This window comes from Myripristis murdjan, chromosome 4 (assembly GCF_902150065.1).
Source record: "Myripristis murdjan chromosome 4, fMyrMur1.1, whole genome shotgun sequence".
NCBI lineage: Eukaryota > Metazoa > Chordata > Actinopteri > Holocentriformes > Holocentridae > Myripristis > Myripristis murdjan.
The window spans coordinates 34,887,648-34,902,550 of NC_043983.1; the positions used below are offsets into that span (position 1 = coordinate 34,887,648).

The window sequence follows — 14,903 nt, forward strand, 5'->3', positions numbered from 1 at the left end:
CTCGGGCTACAAAAAAAAAAAAAAAGAAAAAGAAAAAGAAAAAGAAAAAGAAAGTGCAGCGGAGAACTTCTCTTAACTTTTTCTTTGAGTGGCAGCTGGAGAGAGGCTTCGCTCACAGATAAGGTTAATCTGACCCGCAAATCCCATCCGAGTGTTTGGTTTCCATCACTCTGACACACACACACACACACACACACACACACACACACAGAGAGAGTTTGACACAAGCCGGACAGCAGCGTGTTCGGCTACTTCTGCTTCTTTAAAAGCCTGAATCCCTTGCACACACACACACACACACACCAGAAAAACAAGGCAGAACAGGGACTCACCGGCATGCACGAAGTAGGCCAGGTACAGATCCAGCTCCTTGACTGAAACTCCAATGTGATGCGGCTGCACGCACAGGCCGGGGTTGGAGCACTGCGGGGACTTAACCAGCCGCTCTCCGTCAGTACTTTCGAGGGGAATCCCTTTGAATAAAATCACCATGACCAGGTCCAGCCTCCACACTTTGTCCGCCTGGCGCAGGCAGTCGATCCGCCTCATCTTGCCCTTCTGGTCGGGGTTGGACAGCACGCAGCACGGCGGCTTCTTCCCCGTCACGGTGAGCACAAAGTCCTCCCGGAACTCGGGCCGGATGTCCTTGCGCAGCTTGGCGAGGAGGCGCGAGGCCCACTTCTGCTTGACCTCGGGCTTCTCGCTGAGCAGCTCGTCCTTCACGGCGCGCTCCTCTTCCTTGGACATGCGCTTCTCGTGCTTCTTGAAGTACTTCCTCTTGCGGGCCTGCAGGTTGAACCATGTGTAGGCGAAGGCCCGGACGTGGGGCAGCAGGGCTTCGATGAAAGGATGGAATTCATCCTGAGGAGAGGAGAGAGGCAGAGAGACCAGCTGTGAGAGCGGCACACGGACAAACCTCAGCATCTGCATTCACACAGAAATCAATAAAGTCTCTGCAGAATTTCATGTGATCTTCCAACTTCCTGTTTAAATGTTAAGGAGCGCTCACACACACCACTCCCAGCTTCATAATTATTTATCCCCGTCGTATGAAAACCACATAACTCCCGTTCTGGGTTGTGTTCATGTTTTAACACGCAGCCCTGCAACACGTGCTCTGATGGACTGAAACCTGCCCGTCGTTTCAGCTAAAACACACACACACACACACACACACACACACACACACACACACAGAAAAAACAAAAAACAGAGCGTCTTTGTTGGTGAACAGCTGATGCTTGGAGAAACACGGTGTTCAGCGCAGTGACAATATCAAAAAGCCCAAATGCTGCGTGTGTGTGTGTGTGTGTGTGTGTGTGTGTGTGTGTGTGTCGTGCTGCAGCCTCTCTGGGCCACACAGAGCAGAGCGGCGGTGTGAATTAAAGCCTGTCTCGCTGTATCTTGGCTCTCGGGCAGGAATGTGGGTCTGCGGGGGGAGGGGGGGAGGGGGGGCCAGCCCCGAAAAAACACCGGCAGCGGCGGCGGCCGAGCGGGGAAGCTGAACGCCGCTTTCTCAGCCCCGTTCAGCGGAGCCAGCACGCCAGATTTATGCCCACACACACACACACACACACACACACACACACAGGAACAAAACACACCGTGTGGAGAATTAAAGGTGCAGTAAAGGTGCATTATGTGGGTTTTCACTGAGGAGAGCCGGGCAGTTATTAGGGGGAAGAGTGCGGTTAGCCGGCATTTTGTGGATCAGAGTTTGGCTTGGCTACACCTGCTACCACACACACACACACACACACACACACACACACACACACACACACACACACACACACACACACACACACACACCACCCTGCACAGCCAGGCGAACACAGGCCGGCCCTGACCGAGGAAATTACCACCGCCTTGGAAAAAATATCTGCTTTACTGCCGGGTGTCACAACCTCCAAAATAAAAGCCTTCACGGCGTGCATGAGAACCCACAGCAGCAACGCGGCACGTTCAGGGTCCGTCCGAGCGAATAAACCGCGTGAAAAACAGCGACGGGATCAATCACGTTTTAAAAATGTCACGGCCGGCGAGCAAAAACAGAAATGATAGGTGCGGACGTTAATAGTGAGAAAGTGCTTCCAGTCGCTAATTTGCAGTTAAAACGTTATTACAGCTTGTTGAGGCGATAAAAAAAAAAAAAAAAAAAAAAAAAATGCAGAGAGTCAGAGTAAAGCAGAGCCGCAGCTGTTCACCTCGGCGGCCCCCACCACGCCGCTTTAACGTCTTCTATAAAGCGCGTAATTGACGATTTTAACGTTTTTAATGGTAGCGTACAGCCGGAAACAAAACATTCACACACACACACACACACACACACACCCTTGCCATGTTAAATTCAGGTTAATGTCCCTGATCACGGCTCCTGGGCTGTGAGGGGTTTTGTGGTGGGGAACATTTCCAGCTCCGTCCAAACCGGTGATTTAGTTTGTCTGTCTAAACAGAGCCGCGAGGGGGAACACAGGCAGTTGCATCACTGAGAAAAGATGACAAATCAAGCTCCCGACACACACACACACACACACACACACACACACACACACAGAAGAAACATCATTATGGAACATTTCTTATTTTGATAAAGCCCCTCGGTGCAGGGCTGAGCAAGGAGACGGGTGGGGTGGTGAAGGAGGAGGGGGGGCGGGGGAGGTTGGGGGGGGCGAGAGGCCCTCAGTTTCTCCTCGGGCCGCCTCTCCTCCTCCTCCTCCTCCTCCTCCACGTATAAAACCCACTCGACTATTCATAGATCAAAGAGGCTCGCACACATCTTGATACGTGCAAAAGCCTCCGACTGAGGTGGCATGTGGACGCTACGCTATAAGCTGCACACACACACACACACACACACACGTATGTGCAGATACAAACACAAAAACACACACACACACACACACAACAGCAGATTAGCTACAAGCTAAACCTACAAATCCTGCAGCACGGAATTAAAATGTTTTATCTGACGTGTTGCTTGCACCAGAATTGAGTTGCTCGTGTGTTTCTGCTTGTAAGGTGCCATTTATTTATCATTATTATTTATATTTGTATCTATATCCATGCATATAGACAGACATGGATACAGACACGAATGAGCATGAGGCAGTTTGGCCAAAATCTTGCACTTTAACTGCAAACTCGCAAAAATCGGAAGCAATATCTACAAACTGAGTGTTACAAGCTGGATTTTTTTTAATATATATATTTTTTTGGTATGATATTCTTCACCCTGCCTTGTCAGGGGGTCTGAATGCAGCATTGTTTCTTCTTGGAGACCGTCCAGAGAATGGGTTTGTCTCCAAACTTGCCTCCAGCAACTCTGCAAACAACTTCAGCCGGTGTAAGCGATGAAATATCACTCCTGGACGCCTGATAATGCCTATTGTTATTCCTGCTTTCTCCATATAGTGTAGTGCTGTGTTTCTGCGTCCTCGGGCGCTCGTCTCTCTCTCTCTCCTTCCACACACACACACACACACACACACACACACTCGCCTTGGTCTCTATTTGCACATATGCCACGTTCTGCGGCAATCCATTTCTGACACTTTTTTTTTTCTGGGTGCTGCTGCTTCCGAGGCGAGGAGGTTTTTTGTTGTTGTTTTTTTTCCTCTCTAATCTGCTGGTTTTCTTGAATCAAGTTTCATTTTCTGGATCCTCGTGCAGCTGATTCTGCCTTGTTCTGCCTTGTTTCAACACATGCATGCTTGTTACTGAAAAACTGCATTGGAAACAGGTGGGATTATCTCATCCCACTGGCAGATTTTTTTTTTTTTGTCTTGTTGGAAGAAATACAAGATTTCAAGATGGACAGAGAATTCAATTTTTTTTTTTTTTTTTTTTAGTTGGAAAGGAGGAAAAAGAAACCGGCTGAAAACTGTTTTGTTGGGGAGGAAATCGAGGCTAGTCGGGGTCAATCACCACAATTTCTTTCGCTGATTATTTAAAATTAGCCCTGATTTCCAAATCTCCATCTTTAAGTCTGATATTCAGAGTTCAAATCTTGTTTTTCTTCAAACGAGCTTGAAAAATAAATAAATCTGACAGGGAGATGAGATAATCCCACGTGCTCCCCATGCAGTTTCTCCAGGAATTTCATGGGAATAAATATAAATCTGTTGAAACAAGGCAGAATAAGACGCTTGGTTCAAGAAAAATTCTGGAAACAAGTTGATTAGTGTTGGAAACAGGTGGGATTATCTCATCAACACTGGAAGATTTTTTTTAATCTTGTCTGAACGAGAATAAGATTTGAACACAGAACAGGAACACACAAGACTCTACAAAAAAACTACAAAACAACACTACCTTTTGGTAATTTTTTTTTTTTTTTCGCTTCATTTTCCCGTGTGGCACAACACAAGGATGTCCACTCTCCCCCTCATTATTTGCCATTTTTATCGAACCATTTTTGCAGCAGCTGGTAACAAAAGCAAAACAGATTCAGGCACACAATCCTGGAGGAAATCAAGTGAAGCGGCGCTGGAAACAAGTGGGATTATCTCATTATCTCATCCCACGGGCAGATTATTTCTTGCATTTGAAGGGAAACAGCACAGAACAGGTGACAGAGTGAGTCGGTAGCAGGGAGGTTGTGTCGGCCGTGTGTTTGAGTGTGTCTGAAGCGGCCCTGCGAGGCGGCTCAGGCGGTAACTAAGGCTCAGCGGCTCCCCTGTGCAGCCGTGGTGACAGATGTAATGGGCTCCAAATAACAGGCCTGGAACAACAGCCCGTGGATAACAGTCATTTAGAGGAGCAATAACGGTAATCCCCTGCCTATTGACACCCACGCCATCCACACCGCAACACAGAGGGAATTACCGGCCTCGCTTTCCCCCTCATTCCTCAGCCAGCTCGGGCCGGGCCCTCGGTGAACACCGGCAAACCGGGCCGGGCGAACGGCAGCGCCAGGAACACCGACTGACATCACACCGACTGACAGGGGATCAGCGTTAAATCTGCTTCCCCCTGAAACTGAACACGTGACCGACGCCGGCTCTGAACACACACACCGAGGCTTTTTAACACCGAGGTGGCCGATACGGACGATGTTTCACACCGAGAGACGATGTGGTCAAGCCCGGTTTTAACATTTTGTTTGGTTTTTCACTCCCGTCGCCGGTTTAACAGTTTGTTTGGTGGTAAACGCCGCATGACTAATTATTATATCTCCATCCAAAACTGGGTTTCCTCACACACACGAGCAGGAACTATTACTCAGCCGATACGAGGTTTTACAGAGTGACTCTGTTTTGTGTGCCAATAATCTCTTTTTTTTCTTTACATTTGACCTTTTTCATATCACAAAAAAAAATAAATAAATAAAAATCCAAGTGTTCCCGCTTTCCTCCAGATTTTTATTCCGATCACAGTGGAAAAAAGCCTCTGAAGCAGCATTTACAGCATCATGGGACCTGATGGGATATCTGCATCCACAACTGAATTTTCACACACACACACACACACACACACACACACACACACACACACACACACACAGAAACTATTGCTCAGCCAATAAGGGGCTTTAAAGGGTGACTGTCACTGATGTGTTTCTACTGAAGCTCTATTTTGTGCCTGTTATTTTTCTTTTCTTCATATTTCACCTTTTTCCACATAAAAAAAATGTTCAGATTGTGTCCAGATTTTAATTCTTATCCAAGTGGAAAAGCCTCTGACGCAGCATTTACAGCATCACAGGACACTACAGTTCTCTACTCAAAACCTGAATAAATGAAATTAGCGTAGCATTAGCAGCTCTTTAAGGCGGCAGGCCTCCCCTCTAACCGGCAGGCTAAAATTATGGGATACATCGAGTCTTAAAATGAAGAATTAAATCCCTCCCCTTCCAATCCACTGCTGCTCAACAATTAAACGAATAAATAAAATGTGCAAAGACAACGTTGATGATTACACAAGAGGTGGACGACATGAGAGGCTAATATCTGATATTTTAAATCAATACATCTGTCAAATTCTAAATATGGATTTCACAAGGACTTAAACACAGGGGGGTAAAAAGAGATTTAGCAGAATTAGCCTTGTTTTGCTCGTCTGTGCACACGCAAGCGATGCTGAGGTTTGGATGAAAATGACAAATTATGTTCCTTTCCAGTTTAACACGGCACTGATAATGAGATTAAGGCCGGTGTGTGTTTGTCAGAGCGCCTCCGAGCTGCTCCTGGAACGCAGGGCAGCTCGTCTGGGAACGTTTTGGGAGCTGCAGCTTAGAGGCTGGAAGGTGTTTTGTTCAGGGTTTGGATTCACCAAACCAGCAGCTTGCAGCCGAGGTGCTGCTCTGCCTCGACGAGGGAAACACGGCTCTCGAATAAACTCACTGCTTTCTGCATTTATTCCTGCTGCATGTTGGGTTATGGACAAAATCTCCTGCTTCATGTGTGGGAGTTGTTAAAACATCAAACCCTCATATTTCAGATGCTTTCCTTCATCAACTGAACAGCGAGCATCGACAAATCCACTGCATCCAATTATTATTCTGAAAATATCAACAAATTCCACTATTTATAGGATTTGAGGTGGAGATGCGTTTTGATCTTATATTAAAAAGGAAACAACGTGACAGTTAATCTAATTTACATCCATTCTGAGATAATAAAATGCATTTACAATTATTTGCTCTAAAAGGAAATTGTTCATATTCTAATTTTATATGTATATTTATATACACAAATCAAAATAAATTATGGCATTAATTTAAGATCATAAAAAAATGATTTTAATTCTAACTGTAGTAGTGATGGTTAATTCCAATCTATTTGCAGCTAGGCTAATTCAAACAGAGCAGCCAAATTGTGCAGGTCAGTCTGACTTCCTGTTTTAACCTTTGACCCCAGCCAAAAAAAAAAAAAAAAAAACTCAACAAGCAAAAGGGGCGTTTTTTAATTTTTTTTTTTTTAAGGAAAAAATATCAGTTTTAGGATAGAACCCGTGTTGATACGTTCATATACAATTTGGCTCCACTCAAATGTGGAATCTGAATAAAAATTAAATTGCCTTTTTCTCTCTTTTCGGCTGACACGGTGTCGCACGCTGTGTTCTGCAGAAATAAAAGACATTTTCCAACGATGATTACAATTTGTTTAATGCAGGTCTGCTGTGTCACCTCATCTAACCCCTGACAGAAACACGCTGCTGTGAAAAATGGGGCCGTTTCTGCGCATTCCCGAGGCTGTTCAGCCCCACAAAACAGGCCTGAGCGTCCGCTGCCAGGCCGGACACTGCCCCGTCTGCCTCCGCGCAAATTACACACCAAATTTAGTTTGATTTTACAACCCGGGACTCCTTGTGTGTGAAATACAACGGGGCATCTCCAAGCAGTACATGATGCAGGTTAGTAATTCCCGTTTCATTTCCAGCGGTCGTGCGTCAGGCTGCTCCGCGGAAGGCAAAACAAACCCGAGTTTGATTTTGTGCACAGGAAAAATACAAGTTGACGTTGCCTGCAGGCTGCCTGGGGCGGACAGCCCGGCCAAACTGCCTCCACAATAAACTATCCGCTTTATAATCAGGACAAAAATGTGAATGTGCCTCTGCGTTCCTGCTGCTGCTGCTTTCTGCACACAAGAGCTGAAAAACCCCAAACAGCACTCGGCGACTCTGGCAAAGTTTGGAGGAGGTGTGGGGGATAAATCAGCAAGCAGATAAAAATACACAAACTTTTACACACGTAGGCGAATATCGAGTTTGTGCGTAATGAAGAGTTTAATGTTTGAAGGGAAGCAGGAGCGAGTCTGCGGACTGTCAGCCCGACGAGCCGCACGGAGGAAAATCTCCTGCAACTCGGCCCGAAATGAAAAAGAAAAGACGAAGAAGAAGTAAGACCGTAAGAAGAAGAAAACAGCCCGAACGAGCGGCCGGCCGGCCGGGGCGGTGGGATCCTATAGGGCTCCTTCTATAAGAGGAGCAGCAAACAGTCCAACATTATGTACACTCAACACAAGCAACACGAACACACACACACACACACACAAGCTGTTCCCGTTTATGGACGCGTAGCCTGTATTTTGCAGCGGATGTTTTTAGTCAAGCTCAAAAGTTGCACGGCGGCCGAAAGTAGCGAAATTTCGGGTTTGCGAGAAAAAAGTGTGTTGTTGGTGTAACAGAGCGGCTCCAGGCGCCGTCCGCCATGTGCTGCGCCTGGAGGAGACAGACAGTCCAACTCTGACAGAGAGAGAGGGGCTGCAGCCTGACTACAGCCTGCAGTCCACACGCACACACATACATACACACACACACACACACACACACACACACACAAACACACATACACACACTAACCTAACAGCCCACAGGACAAACACACGCTGCAAGGAAACACCGTTAACACATTAGAAAAAGTTCAGGAAGCCACCTTACCTGTGTTAGACATAGCGGAGAATACATATCTGATGGATCTAATCTTAGATCTGGAAGGTGTGTGTGTGTGTATGTGTGTGTGGTGGCGGGGTGGGGGGTTACTGTAACTCCAGACTGCTTGTTGATGTGTGTGATGGTGTGTGTATGTGTGCGTCCGTGTGCGCAGTGTGTGTGTGTGTGTGTGTGTGTGTGTGTGTGTGTGTGTGAGTGTGTGTGTGAAGAGGGGAAAAAAGTAGAGACAGAACAGAAAAGAGAGAGAGAAAGGGGAGAGAAAAGGAGAGAGAGAGGGAAAAATAGAGCCCTCCTTTGCCTCTTTGCTTTCACATTTCCAACCAGGGCTGAACTTTGACCCCGCCTCGAGTTACATGGACTGTCCGGACATGTTAGAGGCCCTCCGCCGGGGAGCGCACAACTTTCAGCCCAGACACTAATAACATCTCCAACAAGAGGAAAAAGTCCCGTTAGGAAAAAAAAGAAAAAGAAAGAAAAAAGGAACAAAATCACAGGAAAGCCCGGGGCCGGACGGTGCGACGCTCCAAAAGCTGCACAAACCGCATTTCACAGGAAATGTGTGACTGTCTGAGAGCCGCGCGTACCGGCGGACCTCGGCAACATGTCCCTCCGTCCCGTGGTGCGCTCTGGCCGGCGTGCGGCGGTGCGGCTCCCCGGTGCAGCCCGGCTCGGACGGAGCAGCAGCAGCGAAGGGAAGGAAAGGGAGGGCGCGGTGTGGTGCGGCGGAGTCCGAGCGGAGATCTGAACGAGGAAGGCAGAGAGAGAAAGAGAAACGGAGCCAAACGGGATCCCTGAGCGGCCAGACGAAACGCCTCGCCCTCTTCAGCCGACAGCTGCTCCCTCGCTGAAGTAATTTATCTCCGGCGGGAGGCGAGAAACAGAGTCGGTTTGTGTCCCGGACGCGGAGAGGAGCGCCACCACTCAAGCTCCGCTCACAGCCAGCCCGTCTCTCCCCTCCAGCCTGCACCGGCACCACGCTCAGCCCGGACTGCGCCTGTGTGTGTGTGTGTGTGTGTGTGTGTGTGTGTGTGTGTGTGTGTGTGTGTGAGGCTGCAAAACTGTGCGCACCGAGCCGAGCCTGCGCTTCAAACGGTATATAGAGCCGAAACTGATCAGACAGTCTTGCTTATTGACCGGAGCACCAAAGGGGAATAAAAGAACCACAGCCCGCTCCGCTTGCAGTTTGAGAAGTAATCCGTGCTGCCGCTGTCGTGTCCGAGTTGCTCGCTCCGGGATCCCGCGGCGTTATGGGAGATGAAACTGATCAGACAGTCGGCATATCGATTATCATTGATCACCACGGCGTGGCGACGTGAATTTTCGCCGCAACTCTGGCTCGCTAACAAAATGTTTCATGGTGTAAATAAAAAAGTACAATCAAAAATCAAAAACTTCACCGGCACGGAGAGCCGCCGGTAGAGAGCAAAACAGCGTGTGGTTTTAGTTTACGCATGCATTATGGAGGCAGGAGTGGAGGAAATCCAGCGCAGGTAACACAATGCGTCTGCAGCGGCGCTCTGCTCCCGTGAAGCCCCGCAGCCGGGCTCCGCTGGCCGGGCTGCAAAACCACCAAACTCCGCGGGTTTATGCACAAGTTTGGATCCAACACGCACTCTCCTGCACGTCCACACGTCCGCCCTGCGCTAAAACAAGTCCATTATCACTCTGCCCTGCTTCATCCTAGCCTTACACCCACTCCACACTTTGTTTCTCTCTCTCTTTCTCTCTCTCTCTCTTTCTCTCTGGGCAGTAGCCTATACGGGAGACTTCAGGATCCCAGCGGTTGCTACCAAACAACCTCTAATCCAGTGCAACTTCGAGTCCAAACCACTTCTTCCCCCTGCCTGCCTCTAACCCACAGAGCCAACGTCTTCCCTGCGCAAAAAGCGCACAAACAAACAGCGGATTCAGTAAAGTCAATACCGGCTGACAGGCGGTCAGCGAGTCCAACAATGAGAAGCAGGCAGAGAGTCAGTGGATCCATATGATGTGAGGGAGAAGAGGCTCTGGGCGGCCTCACAGGGATCACTGCTTTTAATTAACACTCAGATTTATTAACTGGGGATCCCTCCTGTCTGACAACCAGGAAAAATATAGGCTATTATTATTATTAGTAGTAGCAGTATTCGAATTATTATTATTATTATTATTAGGCTACTATTATTATTATGTGCTCAGCTCATAATAATAATAATAATGCAAAACTGCTATATCTTTTTATATTTTACATTTGTGCTCAAGCAGTTTGAGTCCTAATCAAGTCCATTCAACTTTACATAACTGCATCTCCCCCGCCACACACACACACACACACACACAATTATATAATATCAATGAGAAGCATGTGAGGTGGAGATTGCCAATCAGCCCAGCTCTTACACAGCGTTATGTAAGCAGCGCGGCCTCCTGACCTCAGACAGGCTGACATGGTATTGTGGTTATGATATGATATTATGACTCTCAGATAAATCCATACAGCAGCAGCAGGCCGATGGTGGGGGGGGGGACCCCTGCTGACTTGCTGGGAGTGTAAATACCAGCAGGGACCGAGCAGCGTGCTCACTGTTTGATCGCACACAATCCTGTACAACAGCCAGGGGAGCGGGGTTTAGTGGCAGACAGAGAGCCGTGCGTGCTCTCCGTGTGCTTCTGCATGTTGCGTGGATCCTCCCCGTGTCCGCGGGCTTTCTGAACATCCTGCATGGATTTGCCTCCACGCCGCGGCTGCAAACAGGAGCAGACAGTCGCAGCTTCTGAGGCTCAGCCTGCAGGTAGAAACTCGGATTTTACTCGGGCTGAAAGAGAAAGAAGGTTGTGCGCCCTCTAGAAAACAGCCAGGCAGAGAGCAGAGACTCTCTGCTGCGCGCGCGGGCGCGCGCGCACACACACACACACACACACACACACACACACACACACACACACACACACACACACACACACACACACACACTTCACCACGACAAGACACCTCTAATCAAACCGGTCAGGCTGCAGGAGGCTTCAGAAAGTTCACTCCGGTGCAGAGTGTTATAGTTGGTTACAGTAATCCTATGGTCAATTTCCTCAAGAATACACATATTACAGCTGTAGGGAAAAAACAGTAATGCCACAGGAGGTAAAAAAACCAAAACAACAAAAAACCAAAACAAATGAAGTCCTTTAACGACTACCACAGATACTCTGGAAGTCCCTCAATTAATATCACAGGAATATTACACGGATACCACCGGAGACAATATACCACAATGTGCAATAAAACGACTACAGAGTACCACAGACTCATTAAAAGTCCCAATAGGAATATTATGGCCATACCATTGGAAATAAAATACCACAAGTGTACAGTTAAGTCACTATAAAGTCACCATACAGGCCTATGTAGATGTGATAGCAATGCTATAGAGGAGATAAAAAAGAACAATAGTCATTATTGAGCGCCGCAGACGCGCTACAAGGCCCTGTAAGAGTATCATAGAAATATTATAGCGATATGATAGTAGGTGAAATACGGTAATGTGCAACAAAGTGACTATAAACTCATTACTGAGCCGATCAGACACACTGGGAGTGCCTGTAGGTTTATTACAGGCCAGTTTAGCAATAATATTCTGATTTTCCATTGGTGAGTCTGATAAATGATCGCTGCCAGCAGCCCGCAGTGATCAAACGCCTTTTTGCCTTCATGCGTTACTCTCCTAACCAACTTTGCGCACCGACAAGCCGCACATGCTTTTGCGCACTCAGCCGGACTGCGTGTAGCTTTTTATGCCTCTGCAGCGCCTCCGTCTGCCGCGACCAGCACGGCCAATCAGGGCTCGCCACGTCACAGCCGCGGTCTCTGATAGGAGGAACAGTCGGGATTTGAAACGCAGCGATCCGTCAGATTGGACCGAAAAGTAGAAAAAAAGAAAAGAAAAGAAAAAATTAAAAGGCACCCTTCCGTCGTGTACGAGCCCCCGAGAGCGCGCTTCACTGCATTCACTCCCTCCTGTCTGCAGAATAGAAACTATCTATCTATGTCTTTCTATCTATCTATCTATCTATCTATCTATCTATCTATCTATCTATCTATCTATCTAGTATGAGACACTACAGGAGTGCAGCTTCATTAACAAGTTTATATGTCAGTGCTGTTAAAAACAGCTGCAACAAAAATAATAATAATACTAATAATAAAAATAATGATGATGATGATGATGATGATGGCAGTGGACAGGTCTTTCTAGGCTGCAGGACAAAACACATTTTCAACACTTCAGGTCTATGGAAAGTTAAACACTGCAGATGGCAGACTGACAAGAGTTGCAGAGCATCAAGAGTTCTAGAGTTCATAGAGCTACACATGACAGACGTATAGAGTTACATGTATACTTGCGTACCATCGCAATGTTAGAGTGTAGGGTGAGAAAGTTTACACAGTGCGGACGGGATGCTTCATTCTCGGCACCTCTGGCGGGACAGTCTGTGTCTGAGTGTGAGAATAAAAAGCGGCAGCGGAGCGCGCAGCGGTGAGGCTGTGAGGGTCTGCGGGGCGGGAGGCTGGACGCTGCCGGGATAATCCACAGAGAAAGAAAGGAAAACAGCAGAGATGTTTTCTTCCCTCCTCTGGTGTTTGACTGCGGTCCAAGCTTGGCACGGCTGACCGGCTGCTCTCTGTTTGGCTCGGCTCGGCTCGGCTCGGCTCGGGTCGGTCAGACTTTGTGCAGAAGTTGCATCGATTCAGCGACTCCCCCCTCCTTCCTCTCAGCACCTTGTTTATTTCCGCAGTTGCTGCTGCTTGCACGGTAACCAGGCGGCACCTCCTCCCCTGCCGGATCCACATTAGCCCGGTGCGGCCCGGTTCGGCCCGGTACGGCAGATCAGCCAGAGCCCAGTCTGCGTCCTGGTCGCTGCAGGGTAACGCTACACTCTTGCAGCCCCGCATGCATGTCGCTGCAGCCGGCGGGGTGCGCTGCCATCCGGCCGGACGGGACGCTCACAGGAGGCGAGGAGAGTCGGTGCGCCGGTGCTGCTGCTGCCGATTTACGGCACCTGAACATGGCTTTTCCGACATGGACTTTTGACCAGTGGCGCGCTTTGAGATGGGGGTAACAAAAAAAGTGCTGTCGGTGCAGATGTTTGGCTGCTGGTCGGCCGGCCGGTCAGGGAACCGGGGCGGGGGTGTGCGGAGTCGGGAGGGGGGGCAAGCTCTGCAGCGGCCGGGACGCACCGGCAGAGGTTACACACACACGTCCCAAACAGTGTGCGGAGACTGCTGGAGGCTGCCGGTTTGTCACCTGGTGTGAAATTACACCGAGCTTTCTGCTGATCCAGAATCAGTGAATGTGAGAAACAGCTTTTGTTTCTTTATTATCATCATTAGGCCTACAAATATTATTATTGGCTGCGAGATTTGTCTGGAAGTAAAACTCAGCGTCAGTATAGAATAGAATAGAATAAAACAGAGTAGAATAGAAAGCCTTATTGTCATGGAACAAGTACATCATGCAGTCTGGATGTCAGATAAGTATGGATGAGATCAGTTCATGGTGTGGGCTATGCATCAGCAGAACTGTAATGTCAACCTGATGCAGACTGTGGCATAAATAAGTCTTTTTTTTTTTTTTTTTTTGGCTGGAGGTTATTGTTTACATACTTCATTATTATTGTTATCATTATTATTATTATTACCACTCATTTCATTAGAAGATGGCCTCCATGTACTGGCTTTGGGACAGCAGGTTTAGGTTTAACACTGTTTTATTCTTCCTATAGCTGCAGGTTTTCTGCAGCTATAGCTGCTGGGGTCAGATGAAGTCCTGAGGTAAACACTTCCTGTGTCTTTAAATCAGCCTGGAGACTCAAATCCACAAAACCTCAAATCCTCCTCCTCTCCAAACCTGAAGTCTCCTGATGCAACGGTAAAGAAAAAAGAGACTAAACCGTGAGCTTCGGCCTTATTGTGCAAAAAAACACCACCACAAACAAACAGAAATCAGCCGTTTTCCTGAAATCTGCCAGCTCAGGTCCTCAAATCATATGTTCACTATGATGAATACAAAAGATTTACTTCATAATCTCACATTTCAAACAATAAAAGGTGCATAAACTGAGTTTAGGTGGGTTTAACCTGTGCTAGACCCCTGATAATCCCTCCTCAGGCGTTTAATGATCGACGCCGGCTGATGTTTAAACAGGAGAATGTAAAGCTGATGTTGTGAGGGCAGCATGTCACACAGGTGGCTCAGGTTTCTGCATCACCTGTGTTTCCATCCTCCCCCGCTCCATAAAGCTCTCTGCCATGAGCCTGTTTGTTCAAATCTCCTCATAAAAACAAATTTGACTGACTTCCATCGACCTCTGCTGATCTTTTCCTCATTTCCTCCAGAGTTTCTCCGTCTTCCCGGCGGCGGGAGGAGAGCCGGGCTCGGAGTCATCTGAGGTTAATGAAGAGAAGCTTTTATGTTAATAGAAGGACGGCCGGCGTGATTTAACAAGACAATCTGCAGATTTACACTCAAATACAT

At 47.8% G+C, this 14,903-nt stretch overlaps 1 protein-coding gene across 1 annotated transcript in view; it reads right to left on the minus strand.

Annotated features, from left to right (window-relative positions):
• Positions 1-14,903, minus strand: part of LOC115357399 (nuclear factor 1 A-type-like) — a 39,899-nt gene that overhangs the window by 396 nt on the left and 24,600 nt on the right. Inside the window, exon 2 of the mRNA XM_030048797.1 lies at positions 333-861. Coding sequence (XP_029904657.1) covers positions 333-861 — 529 coding nt within the window. The remainder of the gene's footprint in view (positions 1-332; positions 862-14,903) is intronic.